The sequence below is a fragment of the Mya arenaria genome, chromosome 2 (assembly GCF_026914265.1).
Source record: "Mya arenaria isolate MELC-2E11 chromosome 2, ASM2691426v1".
Classification (NCBI taxonomy): Eukaryota; Metazoa; Mollusca; class Bivalvia; order Myida; family Myidae; genus Mya; species Mya arenaria.
Genome location: NC_069123.1, coordinates 7,074,447 through 7,098,278, shown reverse-complemented (window position 1 = coordinate 7,098,278; position 23,832 = coordinate 7,074,447). Strand labels below are relative to the sequence as shown.

Genomic DNA, 23,832 nt, shown 5'->3' with positions numbered 1-23,832 from the left:
AGTTAAAGAAAATAGCTATATAAGTCTCATTCTAATTGCAGCAAATTTCATTGGTAAATATTCTTTTTTTCAAGGTCAACATTTTTAGTTTTAATGTCAACATTCTTTGTTTCAAGGTAAAACATATTTTTTGAATGCATGTATGATTTAATAAAGGAAGATTCTGTAAAAGAACAATTATACATGTAGCTCAAGCTTGTAATAGGCAAGGAAAGTAGTGTCTGGGGATTAAGGCAATTGCCTTGCAATAGGAAAGGAAGGGAATATCTGGGAAAAGGCAATTGCCTTGCAATAGGAAAGGAAGGGAATATCTGGGAAAAGGCAATTGCCTTGCAATAGGAAAGGAAGGGAATATCTGGGAAAAGGCAATTGCCTTGCAATAGGTAAGGAAGGGAATATCTGGGAAAAGGCAATTGCCTTGCAATAGGAAAGGAAGGGAATATCTGGGAAAAGGCAATTGCCTTGCAATAGGAAAGGAAGGGAATATCTGGGAAAAGGCAAATGCCTTGCAATAGGTAAGGAAGGGAATATCTGGGAAAAGGCAATTGCCTTGCAATAGGAAAGGAAGGGAATATCTGGGAAAAGGCAATTGCCTTGCAATAGGAAAGGAAGGGAATATCTGGGAAAAGGCAAATGCCTTGCAATAGGAAAGGAAGGGAATGTCTAGAAAAAGGGAATTGCCTTGCAATAGGAAAGACAGTGAATATCTTGAAAAAGGCAATAACCTTGCAATGGGAAAGGAAAGGAATGTCTGGAAAAAGGCAATTACCTTGTTATAGGCAAGGAAATTAATATCTGGCAATATGCAAGGAAAGTAATGTCTGGGAACAGGTTATTGTCTTGCAATAAGCAAGAAAAGTAATATCTTGGTATAGTCAATAAGACGCATGCCATGCAAAAGGCACGAAAGGAAATTCACAGAATAGGCAATTGCCTCGCAATAGGCAAGGAAATGAATATCTCAGAATAGGCAATTGCATTACCCATTGCAATACACATTTCAAAGCATTTTTAACCATTAAGATCCAGCCCATATTAAATAGAAGTGAAGTATATTAAATATATCCTATTGTTCAACAATGGAAATCAAAATTAAAGGCAGACTTAATCAAAATATATATACACTAAGCCCACCAAGGATACACACAGGCATGTAACGTTTAATCTCACCACCGGCTCTCCCCCACTGACGGCGTGACGTAAAAATCCCGCCTGCACGCTCTTTCTAACCATTGAAAATTCATGCTCAACTTGCATCAGTCGAACAGCGGTTGGTGGGGCGCAGAAAACATTGATTGGCTTATTGGCTAAAATCTAAAACATGTAAATGACATAAATGCAGCATACTTTGCCCTGCGTGTTTGATGTTTTGTGGTGGGTCAAACACCTTTAGCTCAAACTCCCAGGGACAAGCAAAAATACCTCAAGCCTCGAGAAGTTCAAGCCAAGCGGGAATGCTTAGGTTCAGCTTATAGAAATCGGTCCTTTACATTCAGCTCGGGCCAAAGAGGACTTCAAGCCAAGCGAGTTTGAGCCAACGAGGCTTGGCTGTAGGTTATTTTGATTTCAAGATTGTGTAAACTTTTATGACTTTTTTGTTTCATTGTCAAATTTAAGCATTAGTTATTGACAATCCTATTATTGTATGTAAGTATGTATAGTAAAGGAACTATTTTAACTTAACCTCGCATTTTATAAGTACTACATACTGTCATATTCATACTATAATGTGATAATTATGTTTAACTTTCTCAACTTATAACTTATTATGTAAAGTGACTGTGATACAACTACGGCAATATTTACTTTAATTCGTAGAGACTAATTGTTAATATACTTGTGCAATTTTATTATTATTATTATTTAAATATGCAATGCCTCCCTATGCCATGCCACAAAAACAAAGGACCACAATGGAAATAAGTGTTTTTTCTTCTTTTTTTGTATCATCCTTGGTTCGGTGTGCCTGTCAAGGCTATTGATAATATGTATGTATAATGTCATTTACTATACATGATGTTTATTTTAAATGTCCATGTATGAGTATTCCTTACTGAAATATATATATATATATATATATATATATATATATATATATGAGTGTTTTGATTGGACAGTACAAATAACTGACCAATAGTCTGATAGGAATTACTGAGGCATGTCTAAGGATAAGGATCTGGGCCAGTATTCAATATTGATCTTATCCTTAGACATGCCTCAGTAATTTCACTCAGCCTATTGGTCAGCTAAATATACAGGCCAATCAAAACACTTAGTTTCTTATTGAATATGGCCCCAGAACTATTATCTTAAATATGATAAGTTGAGAAGGGATATATTGGGAAAAATGCTGTCTAGTGGTAACACACTTGACCGTCAATCCAGGCATCTATGGTTTGATTTACCGAGACACCACTAAAATACTTATCGTCTTCTGGGAGGGTCGTCAAATGGGAGTCCCAAGTGACAGTGCTATACTTTGATGCAGACTAAAGAACAAGGGTAGCTCTAACCTGGGTTACACTCTGTCTGTGCACCATGCTCCAAAAAAAACTAAAATGACTAACAATCTCGCTGAATTGGCCTTGTCGGAGTGCGAGTATAAATAAGCTTACATACACACACACGAAAAGAATATCTATTTAACAGCACAGTTAGCAAAACATATTCCAAACAACACATGTTCAGTTAGTCGGAGCAAGCAGGAAAGTTGTAACAAGTTAGTAAACAAAATCACATCAAGCAGATGCCAAAGCTCGTCACTTTCTTTGTTTACCAAGGTTCATAACACCAAATTAAAGATTCAATCTTATTCATACTGAAAAATAACCATAATTAAGTTTGAATACTATAATTTTCTAGACCTGCTTTATGATCCATGTAGAAATTGGACTTATGTAAACATTTCAGCAATATATGGATTAAAATGAACAATGAGAAGTACAACTTTTAAATGTTTGTTGTTTCACTTTTAAGCCTATTGATATTTCTAAACCTCTGTGTCAGTACGTGTATACCACGTGATAAATTACGTCATAAATGCTATGTCGGAAGGCAACATTTTGCATCGAATGAAAACTTTAACAAGACAACAATTCTTTTTCTTCGCCATCTTTAATATTTTGACAGTGCTCCATCAGGTTTTGTAAAAAGGTTTGTCTAGGAACTAAACTATCAATCAAACTTTAGTAAAAGACCAAAGGCGGGGCCCTGCAAGCGGCATAGACTGCGCTATGTTTCATTTAAAATGGTAAAGAAAAGTTATCCTTGTTTGAAGCAATATATTGCCTTCAGACATAGCATTTATGACGCAATTTATCACATTCTGTGTGCAACTGTCAGTCCAATCTGTAAGTATCATATGATGACACTCTTTACTGATAACACTCTTATTATCTTTCGACTGTTCCGGGTAAACCATGTAAATATTTAATGTACATTCTGTTAAAAAAAGATTTATGGTACTTTCGCAGCTATGTTTGTTCATGTTAAAAAATATTTATTAAGGATCTAGTTCAATTCATATCAAATGAGTATTTTTATAAATATTCAAAATTTATTAAAGTTATTAGTTACGGCCAAACGTTTCCAAAACGTTTTTGCAAGGTTACACTAACAAAATCAACATGAAGACTTAGACAACAGCTACCTCCAGCCGGCCAATCATAGGCCTGCAAAAGTGTTTGATAAATCTCACACACAACTGTTTTCTGTCGGATATTTCAACTGGTAAATCTCGTGCATATCGTGCACCTACTTATGTTACAAGGACGTTCTTAATACTACAGAAATGTTTGTTTCCTGTGCTTTCCTGACATTTTTCTCATACTAATTTATGGTATCAGACTGAGAAACAAGCAATACACTTTCTGTTGTCTAAGTCGGATAGATCACGAGTAGCCGTTTGATATGAAATTATCAACTCGCTACGCTCGCTGATAAATTCCATATCAAACGGCTACTCGTGATCTATCCTATACTAAGACAATACTGAACAAGACCGTTTCTCCAAAGGCAAGTTTCCCCAAACAACATAGGTGTTGATACAATAACAACCTGCAAAAAAGTAAGGCCCTAAAATAAATTGTTTGTTTCTGATTTAACAGCCCAAAATGATAGGGCTGGTAAGATTTTGAATTGTTTTTAAGTAAAGCTGGGTCCGAGCGTCATTTACACACTTAACAAGTCGTTGCCATGTTGTCTTAATCAATGTTAACTGGAGCACTTTAACCCATCTTGGTAGAACAAACAAATATCTAAAAAAAAATACACACAAAGAGAGAAGAAATGTTATGTAAAAGAAAAAAAGCTGTCATGATAAAAATGGGGTCAGGTTGAAAAAATAAAGGTCAGTCAGGTTACGAGAGAGAAACTATTATTTGTTATGCCTTATTTTCTATGCTAATACAGGGTGAGAACAGGATGCATGTAAATGTGCTTATACCACGGGTTCCCCTGCACTAAGACAATGGTAAAGGGAGGTAAATCTGTAGTCAGCCAGCCTCAGTTTCATGAGGAACCGGAATGCAGTGGGTGGGGCGCAGAAGTGGGTCACCGGAAACTGGCTCAATATCTTCATGTAAAATACCAAAATACCGAGCAATATAAAATGCAACAAAGAATGCAGAAATTAGTTTTAATTACATACAAAGCAAATTCAACATATATGCAATGATATGAAAAAAATCAAGAAAAATATTCACACACACTCTGAAAGAGATGATTGTAGAGTTTACACAATCTTGAAATCAATATTTCTACAGACCTTGAGTCTGTTAAAATCATTTAACAAATAATAAAATGAGAAAAAAATCAATATTTTGAGCCAAAGTTTAAAAAGACACTATGAAATGAACAGTTCACTTAAATTAATAAAATCACAAGAACATGTTATTATACTGCATGTGAAAATATTTCCATAAAAGAACTAACAAGAATACGAATATTATGAACAAATATAGTGAAATATTTCAATTTTCTGTCTTTTCAATATCTTTCATTATCAAAACTGTTTAATATTATTTTTCCTCACTCAACAGAAATACTGCTGACCTTGGACAATTAACTCGGCCAATATGAAATCACCTAATTAATAATATCATATTATCAACATTCATTTGCTTTTTATTTATGTGCTCATATATGTAAATAGTTATTAACATGTCTAACCTTAACGGCATCATGAGGGTCAAATCTTGGTGAGTCTTGTACAAACACTGTTGCCCCAGCGATCCAGGGGGCAAATAGAGAGCTCCAGGCACACTTAGCCCAGCCCGTGTCTGACAAGTTCCACATTACATCACTGGGCTGCAGAGACAGGAAATACCTAAAACAGGAATAAAACAAACTTTTGCAAGCAGATTCAAGCGCTTGACAGTTTTATTCAACCCAACTGACCAAGACGTAATTAAGTTCTTCTTAAACACTTGAACACCCAAATCTTACATTAACACTTAAATTTCATACTTACATTTACATTTTTCGAACGATGCTAACAGACCCAAAAACTCGGCCACAGCTGCTGCTGACAAACGCAAATAAAAAAGGTAAAAATAGCACTCTAATGCGGCTCCAGCCTTACTTGGCAGTTATGATGTGTCCAAGGCCATAGCTACTGTGTGTGTGTTCTGTCATCTTGGGGGCCCCCGTTGTACCACTGGTGAAGAACACTGTCATAGGGTCGGTGGCTAATGAGTTGATGCACTGAAAAACAGTACAGGATGTAAGTTTTTCTTGAGTTTATCTAATCATCATGAAGCCAAACCATCTTCACAAAACTATTCATAACTGTTAAAATACTGGAAAGATTTACTAGGCACTTGATTACCCTTTGCATGTGAAGCAACGTATGGGCCTATTCTGATTCGGGTTGCCTAACTCTTCCTACGAGTTAGCGAAGACCCTATGGTTTCTATTATCCGTAGTTTAAAAAAATGGTGTGTGTGTTTTAAATTGTAGTTTTAAAAGCACCATTCACCAATGATGACTTAAACAACTTGACATAAAGCCCAATTATATTTCATTCAACAATTCTATACAGGGCTTCTAAAATTTTGAAACCTAAATCGGTCCGGACGCGACAACCACCACCCCCCCCCCCTTTTTCTTGACTTGACTGTCAAACCAGGGTCGCAGGTTTCATTCCCCGACCACACCACTAAAAAAATTCTAATCATCTTTTGGGAGTGGCATTAAATGGGGGTCCTTAGTGATGGTGGTATACATGTGTGCACATTCAAGAACCATGGTAGCTCTAACCAGGTCCACTGTATGCGGCGGATGTGCGTTCATAGTCTCCACTGCTATGCACTTGCTAGAAAGCTGAGCTGTCCTGTGAGGCATGGTAAGTTGGAACTTCAACAATCTTTAAAGCTCTGCTTTCCTGATGGTTGAAGTGTAACGGTCCACTGTAGGCGGCAGAGGTCTACAGCGGCGGAGGTGCGTTCATAGTAATATTCCGTATAAAACGGACGTTCAGACCGGATGTAAACTTGGTCGGTTATAAATTAGCAAATCCCTGGCTATGTGAGAATAGAGAAGTTAGTGTATATAAAGACCAGTGGACCCCTTCAGGGTCAAGCATGCTTTTCTCTGAAGGGATCTGCTGGTGTTTGTTTCATTACGCCAGAAAGCTCGGCTATCTGGTGTTTGTTTATTTGTCTCGCACGTTACACAGGGTTGTCTGTGCATTATGTTCCACTGTTCTAAAAGCCTTAAATGATTAACAATCTTATCGAAGCACTCGACAAATGGGTCTGGCCCAAATAAGCTTATATACCACCAGTTTGAAAAATATAGGAATTCGTATTAAGATAAGAATATTCTTAAAATGTTTTATGAATACCGTCCAAGTAGACGTTTGTGAAGTCTACCTCAAAATTGTCTGTACTTTTCTGCAGCAGTTCTTCATAGTTTAGCCATCCAGCCCTGCAGTTGACAAATAGCAAAAAAACACATCATATAAAGGCTTAAAGCTGCACTATCACAGATTGACAATTTGATTTTTTTATTGTCTCACATTAAGCTGATTTCATCCTCAATAACTTCCATCTCGTCAATTAAGATAACTTGCAATAGAACACAATTGCTTGTTCGATACACTGCCGAAAATTTCATTTTTCTTAAAGGGTTAGTAACGGTATGAGCCATAGAACATCAATTTTCGAAAGGAACCGAGTGCTTAAGGATATTTAGATACTGTACAAGTTTCATCGAGATACAATCAAAACTGAAGGCTGTATCGTGTTAACAAGCAATTGTTTACTGACACACTGATTTTTTTATACTATCAAGGCCCATAATCTAGACATGCATGGGCGAATCTGGTTGGTGTTCGAAAGGAACCGAGCTCTTATGGATATGTAGATACTGTACAAGTTTCATCGAGATATAATCAAAACTGAAGGCTGTATCGTGTTAACGAGCAATTGTTTACTGACACACTGATTTTTTTTATACTATCAAGGCCCATAATCTAGGCATGCATGGGCGAATCTGGTTGGTGTTCGAAAGGAACCGAGCTCTTATGGATATGTAGATACTGTACAAGTTTCATCGAGATATAATCAAAACTGAAGGCTGTATCGTGTTAACGAGCAATTGTTTACTGACACACTGATTTTTTTTATACTATCAAGGCCCATAATCTAGGCATGCATGGGCGAATCTGGTTGGTGTTCGAAAGGAACCGAGCTCTTATGGATATGTAGATACTGTACAAGTTTCATCGAGATATAATCAAAACTGAAGGCTGTATCGTGTTAACGAGCAATTGTTTACTGACACACTGATTTTTTTATACTATCAAGGCCCATAATCTAGGCATGCATGGGCGGATATGGCTGCTTTTCGAAAGGAACCGAGCTCTTATGGATATGTAGATACTGTACAAGTTTCATCGAGATATAATCAAAACTGAAGGCTGTATCGTGTTAACGAGCAATTGTTTACTGACACACTGATTTTTTTTTATACTATCAAGGCCCATAATCTAGGCATGCATGGGCGGATATGGCTGCTTTTCGAAAGGAACCGAGCTCTTATGGATATGTAGATACTGTACAAGTTTTATCAAGATAAAATCAAAACTGAAGGCTGCATCGTGTTAAAGAGCAATTGTTTACAGGGTGTTTATACTTTCAAGGGCCATAATCTAGTTTTATATAATTTACAGACGCACGGACGCATATACTACGTACACATTACCATCGCATAAGCTCTTCTGGCCTTTGGCCAGTAGAGCTAAAAATGCATAAAACATCAATTGTTTAACTTAAATATGAAAATATGTGATCTGAATTTTTGTCAGCAGTCTTATATCACTAGTTTCCATGCATTTTCGAATAAAATGGCTCGTTCCAAGACAAAAAAATAAAAAAAAAGTTGTCAAAAAGTTCAATCTGTGGGAGTGCAGCTTTAATATGTGTGATAACATACTACAACTTTACAAGTACCATTTATAACATATCCATCATGAAATAAGGCTATTAAAGGTGCACAGTATATAGGCTGATGCAAAATAATATTGATGCATCATCATGATTATCTGCCAAAGAAATGTATGTTAAACTTCATCAACCTATATTGTGTGCCGTTTGTACATATGCTCAATATATAACCAGTGCATAACGCTTTACATGACTGTTTAAATAAATAGCCTTGTAAATTCAGCATGTTATGTTGGAACGTTTTATACATTTAGAGCTATTAATCTTTAAACAAGTACTTATGGGATTTGAATTATAATATCACATTCATGGTTATTCAATATGAAATGTGTTAAATTCATTAACTAAAATTGATAAAAACTTGCCATGGCTCTATTTTGCAAATTTCACTTATGCAGCATCGTGCCCGCATAAACAAAACTGATTTTTAGAGGCCCTTTTAAGGACTTTGCTAACTTTAGATTTGAAGCAACCTGGGAAGCCAGAACTAATAACAGATAAATTAACAACCAAAAGCAACCAGTAAACTTTTCAGATAGATTTCATTTAGTTTTTTAAAGTATTTATTTGTTGTTTTTTCGGTGCGTAGAATCTCTGAATCCACATATATTTTACATCCCTGTCTTATAGTATGTAAAAGGCAAAGTTGAGCAATCCCTAACCATTGTTACATAACACAAAAGCTAAAACAAAAGCCCTATACGCAGTAACCAATGCTCTTTATTCTTTCTCAATTTATCAAGGCCTTAGAATGGGGCATAGCCTGACAATTATATAAGTCAGAGTTATGGTCCTTGTACATATGCATATTGTAACTGATAACATGTCTACAGGGATTTATGAGAATCTTTAAACGAATACTAAGTTATGGCCAGGTTAATAGTTTCTGCAAGACTTTTTCCAATTATAATGGGGCAGAACTTGACAATGTTATGAAGTCAGAGTTATGGTCCTTGTACATATGCATTTTATCACAGGTAACATGTGTACAGGGATTTATGGGAATCTTTAAACGAATACTAAGTTATGGCCAGGTTAAAAGTTTTTGCAAGACTTTTTCCAATTTTCAAGCGGCATAACTTGATAATGTAAGAGTTATGGCCCTTATGGTTATACATATACATAATTATTGTCTCCTGTACCCTGTTAACTGGGTTTTATTCAAATATCTAAAAATGATTACTACGAAATGGCCAAGTTAGAAAAAAATGCATGACTTTTCCAATTATAAAGGGGCATAACTGGAAAATGTAATGAAGTCAGAGTTAAGGCCCTTGGTGAACATATCCAAAATTACTGTCACTGGTACTATGTGTACTGGGTTTCGTGTGAGTATCTTAAATTGATTATTAAGGCCATGTTTAAGTTTTTGCATGACTTTTAGCAATTATCTAAGGGCATAGCTGACAATTTAATACAGTAAGAGTTGTGGTGCTTGTAAGAGATCTTACCTCGAGGGCATCCACCCTGGCCTTCAAGGTCTGGTGTACATATGAATAATTATTGTCACTTGTAGCATGTGTTTTTAGATTTATATTAAAATCTTAAAAACAATATTAAATCAAATAGTCAAATATTCCCATTTAAAATTATCCACAGAATTCTTACCTTTTTTCACCAACGATAACTTTGGTCTTTAACAAAGGGCATTTGTCTACAACCTGAAAAATAATGGACAGAATTTGACTGCTTGTTGTCGAAATAGCTCTAAAGTTACTAAGGATCAATTAAAATCCGCTGACAAATCAGATACCTGACTACCTGTTGAACAGTTCAATTATTCAGAAAGTTAAAGCTAGATAACCATCCATATATAAAACAGAAAACATAAAATAGTAAATGATATTAATTCTTTTGTCCGTATTTCATCTTTCATTTCATAAAAATATAAATTATCTTTTAGTAGTTTTTTTGTAAGCTAGAATGGTTCATACATTGTCATCATAAACATTAACAAGAGGGCCATGATGGCCCTAAATCGCTCACCTGAGTAAAAGAGTTTAACATAGCTTGTTCCTCAAAGAGTATTGAACAAGAGCTGTCAAAGTATGTGACAAATGCCCCGCAATGTGACATTGATCTATGAACAAGTACATAAAAAGTTGATCTTGCCTTTATGCGTCAAATACATATTGCAAGTTATATTATATTGCCTCTGAGCATAGAAAAAAAAACAATCATACTAAAAGACAGCCAACACTCTTTATGCCCTCATATTCAGCATTCCATTGTGAATAAACACTTAGTGTATCTTTCACCTTAGAGGTAGGGACATGGGTCTTGCACATGACACGTTATCTTGGTATGTCAAAAACATATGGCAAGTCATTTTAAAATCTGTCCATATAAGAGAAAGTCACAGTGCGGACACGACAGCCTATATTTTCCTTCAGGTTGCCATGGCAACCAGAGTTCTGCATGGAATTTTTTTTTTTTAACAATTTTGAAAAAGCACCAACCAAGGATCATTCCTATGGAGTTTCATCAAAATTGTCCAAGGGGTTTAGGAGAAGATGACTGTAACCAATTCAGGGATGATAACAGGGCCAAGTTGCCAATCCTGAAAATGTATGCGTGGGGTTCAGGGAGCCACTAAAGGCCCCCGATGGGTCCAGGGCATAGCCCTGGTGGGGGGACAAGGGGGCAAAGCCCCCCCCGAAGCTTTCAGTATTTCAGGGTTTCTAATACCCTTTTCTGCCTTAGAATAGTGTTCAAGGAGTACACCTTTCGGTTTGGTAGATATAATTATGTTCAACATGAGACATCCTCAATCAGAACAATTATCAGGAATCTTAGCAGTGAAGTTAAACACCTTAATTTGTCTTTAAACAAAGTTAAATTTACTTTTTTACCTTAAGTCACAGGCATAAGACATGTACCTGACATTTTGGTTCAGTTGTCCACTTCCCATAAAAGTCAACTGGCTATGATCAAATGCCTGTGTATGAATAGTCTATACTGTGGGATGTTTGATAAATAATAATGAACAACATATCAATTATCATGCTTGCAAATATATATTGTAAAAGTGTTATTTATTCAATTTTTATGTATCATAAGAGTATTTATTCCATTTTCTGCACATTTGATGAGAATATAATGTATTTAATTATTATACATATTATTCCAAGTAATATCTAAACGGGACTTAAATGCTTTGGCAGCGTAGCCGTTGTGGACATGGTGGATATTGACGTATTTTGGTCCCAAAGCCAGATTTTTTCCCCTCATGGTGTTACATGAGTCCAGTAGCGCACAGACTAGATTGTCCCACGGCAGTTCAAGTCTCTCAAACAGGCTTTCAAATTCTATAAAAATTGATTCAGAATCAGCCCTTGTGTTTTTTAAGGAGGCCAAATATCTCAACACTATTTCTTTCTCTATAGCAGAAAAATAGCTGCAACAGTTTTCTCATTGTTTGTGTTTGTTGATTTGTCTTAGTTGAAACAAAATCGAGATCCATTAACTCCTCCACATGTTCATCATTAAAATGGCTAGCCAGTTTGTAAGTCATCTTGTATGATGCTGTACACCTTTGAAGTTTTAATTTGCTGAGAGCTTTTGTATCTTTGGCAAGTGTCTTAAGTAAGACACACTACTGTGGTGCCAGGGAGCATGTTCAGCCATAAATCCAAGAATCATGGCCTCTCGATTGAATTGTCAGTCATTGACAGTAACAACTGGAGAGGTGTCTGTTCATCCCTGACTTTTTTAACCATCAACATACCTGGAAATACAAATTACAACTATAGAATTTAAATCTCACTCAAACTGGGTCCTCAAGAAGTTTTATTGAACTGTCTCAAATAGAAAATAAAATGACTGCCTCTATGTAATAAATATTACTACTACAAAATATTTATTCATTTTTTTTTTCAATTTGAACCAAACCAATTTTCATTTGAACCTCCCATTAAGGTCAACAGCCACTTCTTATTGAGAACAAAGCTTCAAAAATTATGAGAATAATAAAGGAACGGTTTACAGCGTAAATTTCAATCGGCCAATTAAAATTTGTAAAATAAAAATCGATTATTATGACACAATCCGAATCGGGATGTCCGAAATAATGCTACATGCGCAAAATTCATTCTCAGTTTGATCACTTTCTATTAACTTAAAAAGAAACGTTTCGGGAATTTCTCTAAAAAATAAATGGCATATGTACCCTAAAAACCGACGACTCGATGTTTTTAGAAGTTGGTGGTGGTCGTTTTTTCCAATTTTCCAATACCCGTTTATTCGCCTTCGTCGTCTGTCATATCCGGATACAACCATCCAGATACTGTCTTCTAGTCCCATCGGTAATTTCCGTAATCACCGGATGCTATCTTAACCAATCATATTGCTCGATTGCCAAGACGTAAATAGTTTCGTTAATTTCCGGCTGTACACTTCCGGAAAACTCACCTTTTGTACCCATATTGTTCGAACTGAGCTCGAATCGCTCCCTGTACCCCTCCCCCCCTAGAAAAAAAAAAATCAACGGATTTACATTAATCTCAAAATCGATATGTGAGGCCTTAAATCCGGAATTCCGGATTAATCCGGAATTTTATCATCCCTGCAATTGTTGACAGTTTTCCTTTAGGTTGCCATGTCAACCAGAGCTCTACATGGAATTAATTTCTTTGAACAATTTTGAAAAAGCACCAACCAAGGATCATTCCTATGAAGTTTTATCAAAATTGTCAAAGTGGTTTAGGAGAAAAAGATGATTATAACTAATTGTTGACATTTTCCTTTACGTTGCCATGGCAACCGGGCCAAACAAAATTATGTGAACAAATTTAAGAGAGGTCCATGCAAGGACACTTCAAACCAAATTTGCTGAAGATCTATCAAGGGGTTCATGCGAAGAAAATGTTATGTTTTTTTAGTAATTTAAGCTCTGGTGGCCCTTAAAAGGGGCCAAACAAAATTATTTGAAAATACCTGACAGAGGCCCATGCTAGGATGCTTCAGACTTGAAGATCCATCAAGCAGTTAATAAGATCAAGTTGTTTAAAGGTTTTTCTATTTTTTGCTCTGGTGACCCCTAAAAGGGGCCAAACAAAACCATTTGAACAAAGTTGAGAGAAGACCATGTAAGGATGCTACATATCAAGTATGGAGTCATTCTGACCTTTACTTTCAGAGGAAAAGATGTTTAAGTGACAAGACAATGTAAAAACAAATGACTGAGCAAGGCCAATTTGACCCCGGGACAATAATTTGAATACCTTTGGTGTAGGTCCACTAGGTAACACTATATACCAAATATGAAAGCTCTAGGTCTTATATTTTGGAGAAGAGGATTTTTAAAGTTTTATTATGTAAGACTATATAAAAACAAATAACTTTCAGGGCCGGGCCAATTTTGACCCTTTGGCAATAATTTGAACAACTTTGATAGAGGTCCACAAGATGATGTTGTATACCAAATATCTAAGCTCCTGGCCTTACGGTTCTGGAAAAGAATATTTTTAAAGATTTACTATATAACACTACATAAAAACAAGGACCCCCTAGGCGGGGTCAATTTTGACCCTGTGGCAATAATTTGAACAAATCCGGTAGAGGTCCACTAGATGATGCTGTATAACAAATATCTAAGCCCTGGGCCTTACAGTTTCGAAGAAGAAGATTTTTAAAGATTTACTATAAAACACTATGTAATAAAACTAGTGACCCCTGGGGCGGGGCCATTTTTGACCAAGGAGAATAATTTGAACAAAATTTGTAGAGGACCACTACATGATGACACGTACCAATTTTCAAGGTTCTAGGCCTTGTGGTTTTTGAGAGGAAGATTTTTAAATTTTTCCCTATATAAGTCTATGTAAAACAAGTGACCCCCGGGGCGGGGCCATTTTTGACCCCAGGGGGATAGTTTTAACAATTTTGGTAGAGGACCACTAGATGATGCTATATACCAAATATTAAGGCTCTAGGCCTTGTGGTTTTGGAGAAGAAGATTTTTAAAGTTTTTCCTTTCTGTTGCCATGGCAACCAGAGTTCTGCATGGAATTCAATTCTTTGAACAATTTTCAAAGGGGACCACCCAAGGAACATTCCTGTGAAGTTTGGATGAAATTGGCTAAGCGGTTTATGAGGAGATGTCGTTTAAAGTAAAAGTTTACGGACGGACGGGCGGACGCCGGACAAATTGTGATCACAAAAGCTCACCTTGTCACTATGTGACAGGTGAGCTAATAAGGAAACCCATGACCGCCCGGGTGGGGCCATTTTTTGACCTCAGGGCCAAAGATTGAACAATATTGGTACAAGTCAACTAGATGATATATCATGCCAAATATCTAAGCTCTTGTCACTACTTGATTTTACGTGTGTATCTATATATATATTTATATTTGTTATTAATTGTTGTATGTGGCCCATAATGAAAATTGGTATGTGTACTAAATATGTTATCCAGTTTAAATGAAGACGTTACTTGTCTTTGTGAGTTCGGAGAAGATTTTTTAAGTTTTCACTATAACACATATAGAAAAAACCCATCAGCCCCGGGGTGTGGCAAATTTTGACCCAAGGGCCATAATTTGAAAAATCTTTGTAGAGGTCCACTAGACGATGAATCATGCCAAATATCTAAGCTCTAAGCCACGTAAGTTCAGAGGAGATGATTTTTGAAGTTTTCACTATAAACATATAGAGAAAACCCATGACCCCCCAAGGGGGCGGGGCCAATTTTGACCCCAAGGCCATAATTTGAACAATCTTTGTAGAGGTCCACTAGACGATGAATCATGCCAAATATCTAAGCTCTAGTCTAAGTAAGTTCAGGGAAGAAGATTTTTGAAGTTTTAACTATAAACATATAGAGAATATCCTAACCCCCCGGGGCGGGGCCAATTTTGACCCCAAGGCCAAAATTTGAACAATCTTTGTAGAGGTCCACTAGACGATGAATCATGCCAAATATCTAAGCTCTAAGCAACGTAAGTTCAGTGGAGATTTTTGATTTTTTTTTACTATAAACATATAGAGAAAACCCATGACCACCAAGGGGCGGGGCCAATTTTGACCCCAGGGCCATAATTTGAACAATCTTTGTAGAGGTCCACTAGACGATGAATCATGCCAAATATGTAAGCTCTAGTCCAAGTAAGATAAGAGGAGAAGATTTTTGAAGTTTTAACTATAAACATATAGAGCATACCCATGACCCCCCGGGGCGGGGCCAATTTTGACCCCAGGGCCATAATTTGAACAAACTTTGTAGAGGTCCACTAGACGATAAATCATGACAAATATCTAAGCTCTAGGCCAAGTAAGTTCAGAGGAGAAGATTTTTTAAGTTTTCAGTATAAACAAATAGAGAAAACCCATGACCCCCCGGGGCGGGGCCAATTTTGACCCAAGGGCCATAATTTGAACAATCTTCGTAGAGGACCATTTGGTGATCTTACCTACCATGTATCAACGGCCTAAGCCTTGTGGTTTTTCCCTTCCATTGCCATGGCAACCAGAGTTCTGCATGGAATTCAATTCTTTGAACAATTTTCAAAGGGGACCACAAAAGGAACATTCCTGTGAAGTTTGGATGAAATTGGCTAAGCGGTTTATGAGGAGATGTCATTTAAAGTAAAAGTTTACTGACGGACGGACGGACGGACGCCGGACAAATTGTGATCACAAAAGCTCACCTTGTCACTATGTGACAGGTGAGCTAAAAATGAACATCAACATTCTTAAGACTTTAGCTTATTATGGTAAAATAATATATAAGCCAAAAAACATTGTATGTAAACTTTTCTCTCAATATATGTGTTACAGTTTTCAAAACAGCGTCATTTGGTCTGGGTTTATGTTAACTAGAGCATTCAATAAACAAAATATTAAAGTAGTGCAGTGTCTTTCTCGAGAAAAAGCGACCAGAGAATTTCACACAAAAGGAGAAAAAATGGCAGTCTGAAAAAGATGCCAACAATAAAAAAAAAAATAGGTTCTGGTGAAAAAAATTAGAGAACAAGTAGATTGGGAGATCAGAAACATTTTTTGTAGCCAAGCCTTTTTTCCAAGTAGACCACAGACCTGATCCACATGGTCAGCACAGTCTGCATTGGTGATGATACATTTTGCTTCGGCGGCATTCAGTCGATACTGGAGGTCACTGGGGCGCAGCAGGGTCGTCCCGGGACTCAGTATCACCCCTGGTCATTTCAGAAAAGATTTAAAACATTTAGAATGTATTTCATCATCAACTTTTATTTAATTATGAATTACAGTCGAACCCCATTGGCTCGAGCTCCCAGGGACCAGCAAAAATACCTCCAGTCTCAGGAATTTCAAGTCAAGCGGTGATGTTTACATTTAGATGTTAAAAACTTGGGTCATTTTCATCCAGTTCGAGCAAACGAGGAAATTGAGCCAAGTGAGTTTGAGCAAATGGGGTTCAACTGTAACCTATGTTAATTTGAAAATCATCGCAAAGCTACATATTTGTAAATTGTACACGGTAGGACGATAAGTCTTGTCCAATTTTAATACCTTACTTGATAACACACATGAGATATCATCAGGGAAAATGGGTGTTTTGGCAGATTTCTTTTGAAAATATCATATCCCTAAATCAGACATTCATAGCTTTTTTAAATTTATATATTAATTCTGTTTAAAGTCCAGTGTTCTGTTTTTGTTGATTATATGAACACAATCATGTGAGGACTCATTTTTGCTGATGATGTTACCTTAAAGTATGGTGACACATTCAAAAGACTGATTTTTCCAGTGTACATTAGCTTAGTTTAAACTTATTTAATTTTATAACGATTGTGAAACAAGTTATTACAACATTATATTAATCACTCTCGTTGGCACGATGTTGCGCGAGAGTGTGGTCTTGTGTTGTTGGGGAAACCTGAGTACCCGGAGGAAACCCACCTGTCCGGCTTGGTGACCACTAACCAAACTCACATGCGCCCAGGCCGGGAATCGAACCCGGATTGCCTAGGTGAGAAGCGAGTGCGCTAACCACTGCTCTAACCGGACAACCAAATAGAATGACTCAATTAATGTACATTAGCTTAAGAAGAAACCAAATGGTTAAAGCTGCAGTCTCACAGATTGGCTGTTTGAACAACTTTTTATTCTTTTGTCTTTCAATCACCCAATTTTTGCGTAAGTATCTGGAAACCAGTGATTCAAGAATGCTGACAGAAGATCAGATGGCAGGGTCTCATATTTACGATAAAAAAAAATGATGTTTTATGCTGAACGCTTTAAGCCATAAAACATTTCAAACTTTAATATAAAAACTGTGTTCACTTGTTTTCAGACATTTTTGCAAAAATTGGTTCATTCTATAGACAATTTTATTTTTGTCAAAATGGTAAATCTGTTTGAGTGCAGTTTTAAAAGGAATGAGCTGCCACGTACCAGATCGTATTGCCCCTACGTTGATGGCCCACCACTGAGGTATACGAGGCAGCACCACTATAACTATGTCATTCGGCTTCAGCCCACAAGGACCCATCAACACATTAGCTACCCTACAAAGTCGGATATAAGAAATAGATATATAGTAAGATAAATTTACAACACTTATACATAATTTTAATAAATCCATTTTATAAAAAAAGTGGAGTAAAAGATATTTATAGAATGAATAGCAACATAATTATGATCTAAACAATCAGCTGATTCTGACACAAAAAAATTAGATCTGTGAGAGTGCAGCTTTAAACAAACAAAAACAAAATAAAAAATAATGGTTTGAAAATTAAGTAAGTGGTAAATGCTTGATATCAATGGTCTCACTTGCAAAACTTGGTTGAGAGGGGGATTTTGTCTGTCTTTGCAAAACTTGGTGCAGAGGGGGATTTTGTCCATCTTTGCAAATCTTGGTTGAGAGGGGGATTTTGTCTGTCTTTGCAAAACTTGGTGGATAAGGGGCTTTTGTCCATCTTTGCAAAAATTGGTGGATTGGGGGATTTTGTCTGTCTTTGCAAAACTTGGTGGTGGAGAGGGGGATTTTGTCCATCTTTGCAAAACTTGGTGGAGCAGGAGATTTTCTGTCTTTGCCAAACTTGGTAGAGCAGGGAATTTTCTGTCAACGCAAATTTGGTGAGGAGGGGACTTCGTCAGTCAATACAAAACTTGGTGGAGCTGAGGGGGATTTCGTCTGTCTTAGCAAAACTTTGTGGCAACCTGGATTTTGTGTGTCTTCGCAAAATTGTCTAGAGCAGGGGGATTTTGTCTGTCTTAGCAAAACTTTGTGGCAACCTGGATTTTGTGTGTCTTCGCAAATGTTGATGGAGAGGTGGATTTTGTTCATTTTTGCAAAACTTGGTGGTGAAGGGGGATTTTGTTTTAACCTCCCAAGGCTTATACAGAACATTAACATTATGAATATGCCTGAATTAATTGTCTGCATACAAGAGAACATATTAAGTGTTTGACAATTTCAAGGATGATTTGAGAAAAGTCTTGAAACTCATATTTTGAAACATTGTCAGCAACCATGGTAATTTCTTCTGTTACACTTCATACATATTGTGGGACAATTGACTGACAAAATCTCGTTTTAATGAATATGCATGACGCAGGAGACACAACTCTTCTTCCAATGAATTCGCATGTTACACTCAAATATTATGCAATAACTTAACAGTGTCAGTAGCCTCCGTGACCGTTTGGTCTTGACTACTGCTAAATATTATTGTACTGAGAAGGCGGACCCGATTCAACTCCGGAAATTGGAAGAATATTTTTCAGCTGTAAAGCATCTGCTACTTTGCGGAACGAATGAAACTTTCTCATTAATTATTCATGATTACAAGATTTTCCTTGCCAAATTGCCCATGGTACACAACGAAGCATAGCGTAGTGTGTATTGGCGGTATCCGACAATGATTTTGAAAATTTAATTAGATATACCTGATTTAAGTCACCATTTTACCCCATTATCAATCCTAGCGTATTATCTATCCTAAAATTCATGCAGTACTTACAGCTTAGACTGGTATGCAACCTCCTGGTAAGACCACTTGAGTTCTTGCCCCTTGTCATTAATCCACCATAGAGCAGGATTGTCTCCCCTCAAACCAGCCTGGAATGACATTCACAAAATAACTCAAACAAATTCAAAACACAAGCATCGCAGGTATTCAGGTAACTTGTCTTTATTCTTGAACTAAACTGGTATTTACATGTAACAAGAAATTCAAACCAAGCAATTCGAGTACAGGATATTTAAAGCTGCTCTCTCACAGATTTGGGGTTTCGACCTTTTTTTTTTTCTTTTTTTTTTCAGCTGATTTTGGCATCAATGCTTTCAATTCTGTCATATAAACTAGCTCATAAAAAAACAGACCTCAATTGTTTGGAAAACAGCAGAAAAATTAAATTTCCTTAAAGTGTTAGTAACGTTGTTTACCCTGCAATCACTATCATAAATGCTTATTTGAATATCGCAATATAGGCCTGATATATATCAAAAACATCCCTTTTTATGATGCATATATATTACCTCCAAAAGGAAGATTCCGATGATAACATTATTTTAAAGCAGTGCTCTCAGAGATTTAACGATTTGACAACTTTTAAAAAAAAATTGTGTCAGAATCAGCTGATTTTGGCATCAAAGATTTCTAATAAGTCATGCAAATACAAAAGAACAGATCTCAATTGTTTGGAAAACTTCCCAAATTTTCAATTTCCTTAAAGCCTTAGTAACGCCAAAAAACATCCATTTTTGACCGTAAATATATAAAACTGTGATCTTATATTTTATCAGCCGTCTTATATCACAGTTTTTCAGATATTAACGCTAAATTTGGCTCATTCCAAGACAAAAAAATTAAAAAGTTGTCAAAACAGTCAATCTGTGAGAGTGCATCTTTAATAATAGAAAAATATACCTTTTCCTTTTGTGCCCAGGAATCTATCACATCTCTAGCAAAGTTGTAATACTGTGGAGCAATGAGACTGTAGCTTTTCTTCTCAATCTCATAGTCCCAGTTACGAGGGTCAAAGGTCGTACTGTAGGCGTGGCAGTTGGGTGTGGCCTGTCTCCGTGGCAACCAATAAGTGGTTATCCGTCGGGGGATGGACTGTAGCGACCTTAAGTGCGTTAAAGCCATACCAGGTGGCCTGAATATACAGAATGTGCATGTTGCTAACTAGGGGGAGACATGAAAGAGTGTCTGAGAGGCTTAAACGCATAAAATCTGGCTCTTACACCAACATGTTAGGTATTGGGAGCTTTTCCTACTTGTACAAGAAGTGGGAAACAGTTTTAATGAATATCATGTTACATCAATCAGCATTTTGTTTTTCACTTTCTGGAACCTGATAATATAAAGATTGTGTAAGCCATGCTTTAACACATTTATTTTAAATATTTCTCTAATCTGTATGATAATAAAATGTATAACCATCAAACACTCGACTCCATGATTTACTGCTTGCCTCCTTATATTTGTAATTCAGTAATCTTCTAGACTCCTGTTTGCCTGACATACTTATAATAAAGCTGTAACTAAGCTCACTATAACTAAATAAAACAGTCAGATTTTAATGTTAACATATAGCCGAACTGCAAAAATGACTCTTAGTGCTCATCATTATATTTTGTCCAATGATAAGGCACTTTTTCTTAAGTTTACCAATGCGTTTATTTCAGTAGATGAGCAGCCAGCCATTAATGATTTTAATCAGGTGAAGCAATAAATATAACACAGTGGCTGGCCCATTTATGTATAATATTGACAAAAAAAATGGTTATGGGACTGTGTTGCACCAAACCATTTAGTTTTGTCCATATATACTAACAATCTTTAATAATAACTTAAAATGTTAGGCGTAAAATTTAACCATTCCCTACGTATATACACATATAGGTGTATTTTGATTAAGTTTTTGGTCTGCAAATACCCTCTCTCCAGTTGATGTTTTTGGTGTAGGGTAACACATGGTACCATTCAATTTATTCATATCCTAATTTGACTTCTCTTAGAAATATATTCAGCTACAGTTGAGCTCGCATTTACATAAACTTAAACATTTTATCTGCACCTGTAACTGCATGTTTCACAGGCAATGAACTTTGATATGATCAACTTCTCATATTTATCTTTTGCATATAAACTGTATGGCTCTATCTAATATTTGTCACCATGTGACTTTCTCTTTCAAATTCTGTTAGAAAATTTATTGTTCTTTTTTTGGTTACATTTTATTTTTCTATGATATTTACTTTCATAATTTCCGAAAGAGACTGTTGTCAGTCATTCTAATTGCAATTGAGTGTTTTGACATATCTGATAAGATTTTACTGCTTTCTCTTCTTAATTATTATCAGTTAATTATCTCAGATCATAATCATAAACCTTACTCTATGAGACTTTGACATTTCTCAATTATCACAGACTTAATCTAATTGTAAATTTTATTTTTGGCAATAATTATTTTTGAGTGACACTTTCTAAAATCTTCGATCATTATCTTTTTATCACTTAATTCTGATGGGTAACTTCTACTTTTAAGTTAGTATATAAGTATGTACATTTTTCATTTAGGGAGGAGAAATATATACATTAGAGATACATATAAACTAGGAACTTTGTACTTCTTCTTTTACAAAGGAAATACCTTTGAACTACTTTTTTTGTGACTATATAATTAATTCACTTACTTTTATAACTTAATATATCACATGGACTATTGAATGTTATCTTTGTTAACTATTCAACTTAAATGTGGAATTAATAAAGAACCAACTTTTAAACATCTTAATTGGACTTGAGTTGTTAATCAAAGTGAACCATTGAACGTGATCTGAACTTAAACGGTAACTCACAGTTGGGCCAGTTAATTCCCCAAATTAATGGCCAACTGCACGTGCCCCTTAGACAGTGTGGCTCGGGCTCAATGACCACCCCTACTATACCGGAGTGTATATACTGGCCCGTTCCCGACGCTGCACGACTTAACTGGGGTGCGCGGTGCCATATTTATATTTGTTTTAAATTAGTGTTTTAAAATGGCCAAAAGAAATGGTTTGGTTAGGTACGTTACATCCTTTTCAAATCCAGGTAGGGTTAAGGCAGGCTTTTTAAATTTTTTATTGGAGAATGGTTTTTAAAGTAATCTTCTGCATAAATCTTTAAAGGTTTACAATAACATATTAAAACACACACTTAAGACAGAAAAAATCATTTTTTTTTATTTATTTTTTTAACAACTGACTATAAAAACAACCCCAGAGATGTCTTTCTAAATTTGAAGCAAAATAGTGCAATTTAGAAGCATTCCAAGAGAAAAACAAAGGTACAATTACATCCATTTTATATGCACATTACACGAACTTAAATTTATATGCAATGATTACAATAAAATCAAGCAATACACCAAGAACATAATTTAAATAAACACCAGACTTACTTTTGTTATAATGACGTTATAACCAACTTTTGAGTTGTTATTACTTTTTATTGAATTTTGGGGTTATTCAAATTTTGTCATTTTTTTTAAAAAGTTGTAGGCCCATGCCTACAAGGCCTATATGTAGCTACGCCACTGACAAATGTATTTTTGCTTTAGGTCATATAAGGGTTAAATCCTTTTCAAAAACAGATAGGGTATGTACACACCTAGGCTTTTTTTCATTAGGCTTTACATAAGTACATTATCTTTTATGGCCTATGTAGTTTAAAAACTTTAAAGCTTTATACAGAAGATAATTTTAAAACAATTCTCCAATGATTACAATAACGTTCTTAAAGTCAGTTGTTAAAAACATTTTTTTTTATTTTTTTTTTTTTTTTTTAAGTGTGTGTTTTATAAAAAATTATGTAGTTTAAAACCTTTAGAGATTTATACAGTTCTAGATTGCTTTAACAACATTCTCCAATGATGACAGGAACGTTCTTATATAAAGACTAATAAAAAAATAAAAAGACTACCTACATAAGAATGAAACCCTAAACTAAACTATCTTAAAAACAAATTGGCCCAACTGTGTTTCGGCAAGATCAAACGATTATTTTGTCAAATTTATAACGCAATTTCCAAACTTATATTCCAGTAGCTTTGAAGACATAAAGCTTTAAGATAACACAGTAATTAGTTGTTTGAAAAATTATACAGTCACCCACATTCGTTACGTCCTTAAGTTTGACAGCTTCACTGTTTGGCTTTGAAGATAGGCGATTTTATAACAAAGGGAAATCACTCATAAAATAACAATTTGTTAAACGCCGTACCAAAGAGCGTACACCGTACCTAAACCAATCAAAGTTATAACTACATCCGCTGCTTTTGATATCCTCTTGCTTAATAATGTTATGATACTGATGATTGATTGAATATAAATCATATCTAAAAATCGATTTCGATTGGATACGGTGTACATGTGCACACAAAATACAACTATCCTCAT

At 35.7% G+C, this 23,832-nt stretch overlaps 1 protein-coding gene across 4 annotated transcripts in view; it reads right to left on the bottom strand.

The window, feature by feature from the left end:
* The window catches only part of LOC128205676 (acyl-coenzyme A synthetase ACSM3, mitochondrial-like), a 39,499-nt gene extending 15,898 nt beyond the window's left edge, over positions 1 to 23,601 (bottom strand). For 2 of the 4 annotated variants that reach the window (XR_008256303.1, XM_052907501.1), the window contains exons 1-10: positions 23,549 to 23,601; positions 20,312 to 20,543; positions 19,403 to 19,500; positions 17,829 to 17,941; positions 16,485 to 16,603; positions 10,056 to 10,108; positions 6,873 to 6,927; positions 5,582 to 5,703; positions 5,170 to 5,326; positions 1,171 to 1,314 (exon numbers count right to left, since the gene is read on the bottom strand). Coding sequence is in view for 3 of the 4 variants with exons in the window: in XM_052907501.1 (XP_052763461.1) it covers positions 1,171 to 1,314; positions 5,170 to 5,326; positions 5,582 to 5,703; positions 6,873 to 6,927; positions 10,056 to 10,108; positions 16,485 to 16,603; positions 17,829 to 17,941; positions 19,403 to 19,500; positions 20,312 to 20,543; positions 23,549 to 23,550 (1,095 nt within the window). In the remaining variant the exon portion in view is untranslated. Of the gene's footprint in view, positions 1 to 1,170; positions 1,315 to 4,444; positions 4,574 to 5,169; positions 5,327 to 5,581; positions 5,704 to 6,872; positions 6,928 to 10,055; positions 10,109 to 16,484; positions 16,604 to 17,828; positions 17,942 to 19,402; positions 19,501 to 20,311; positions 20,544 to 23,548 lie in introns of all 4 variants that reach the window. The other 2 variants (XM_052907512.1, XM_052907521.1) reach the window with 2 other exon arrangements.
* Between the last annotated feature and the right edge of the window lie 231 nt (positions 23,602 to 23,832).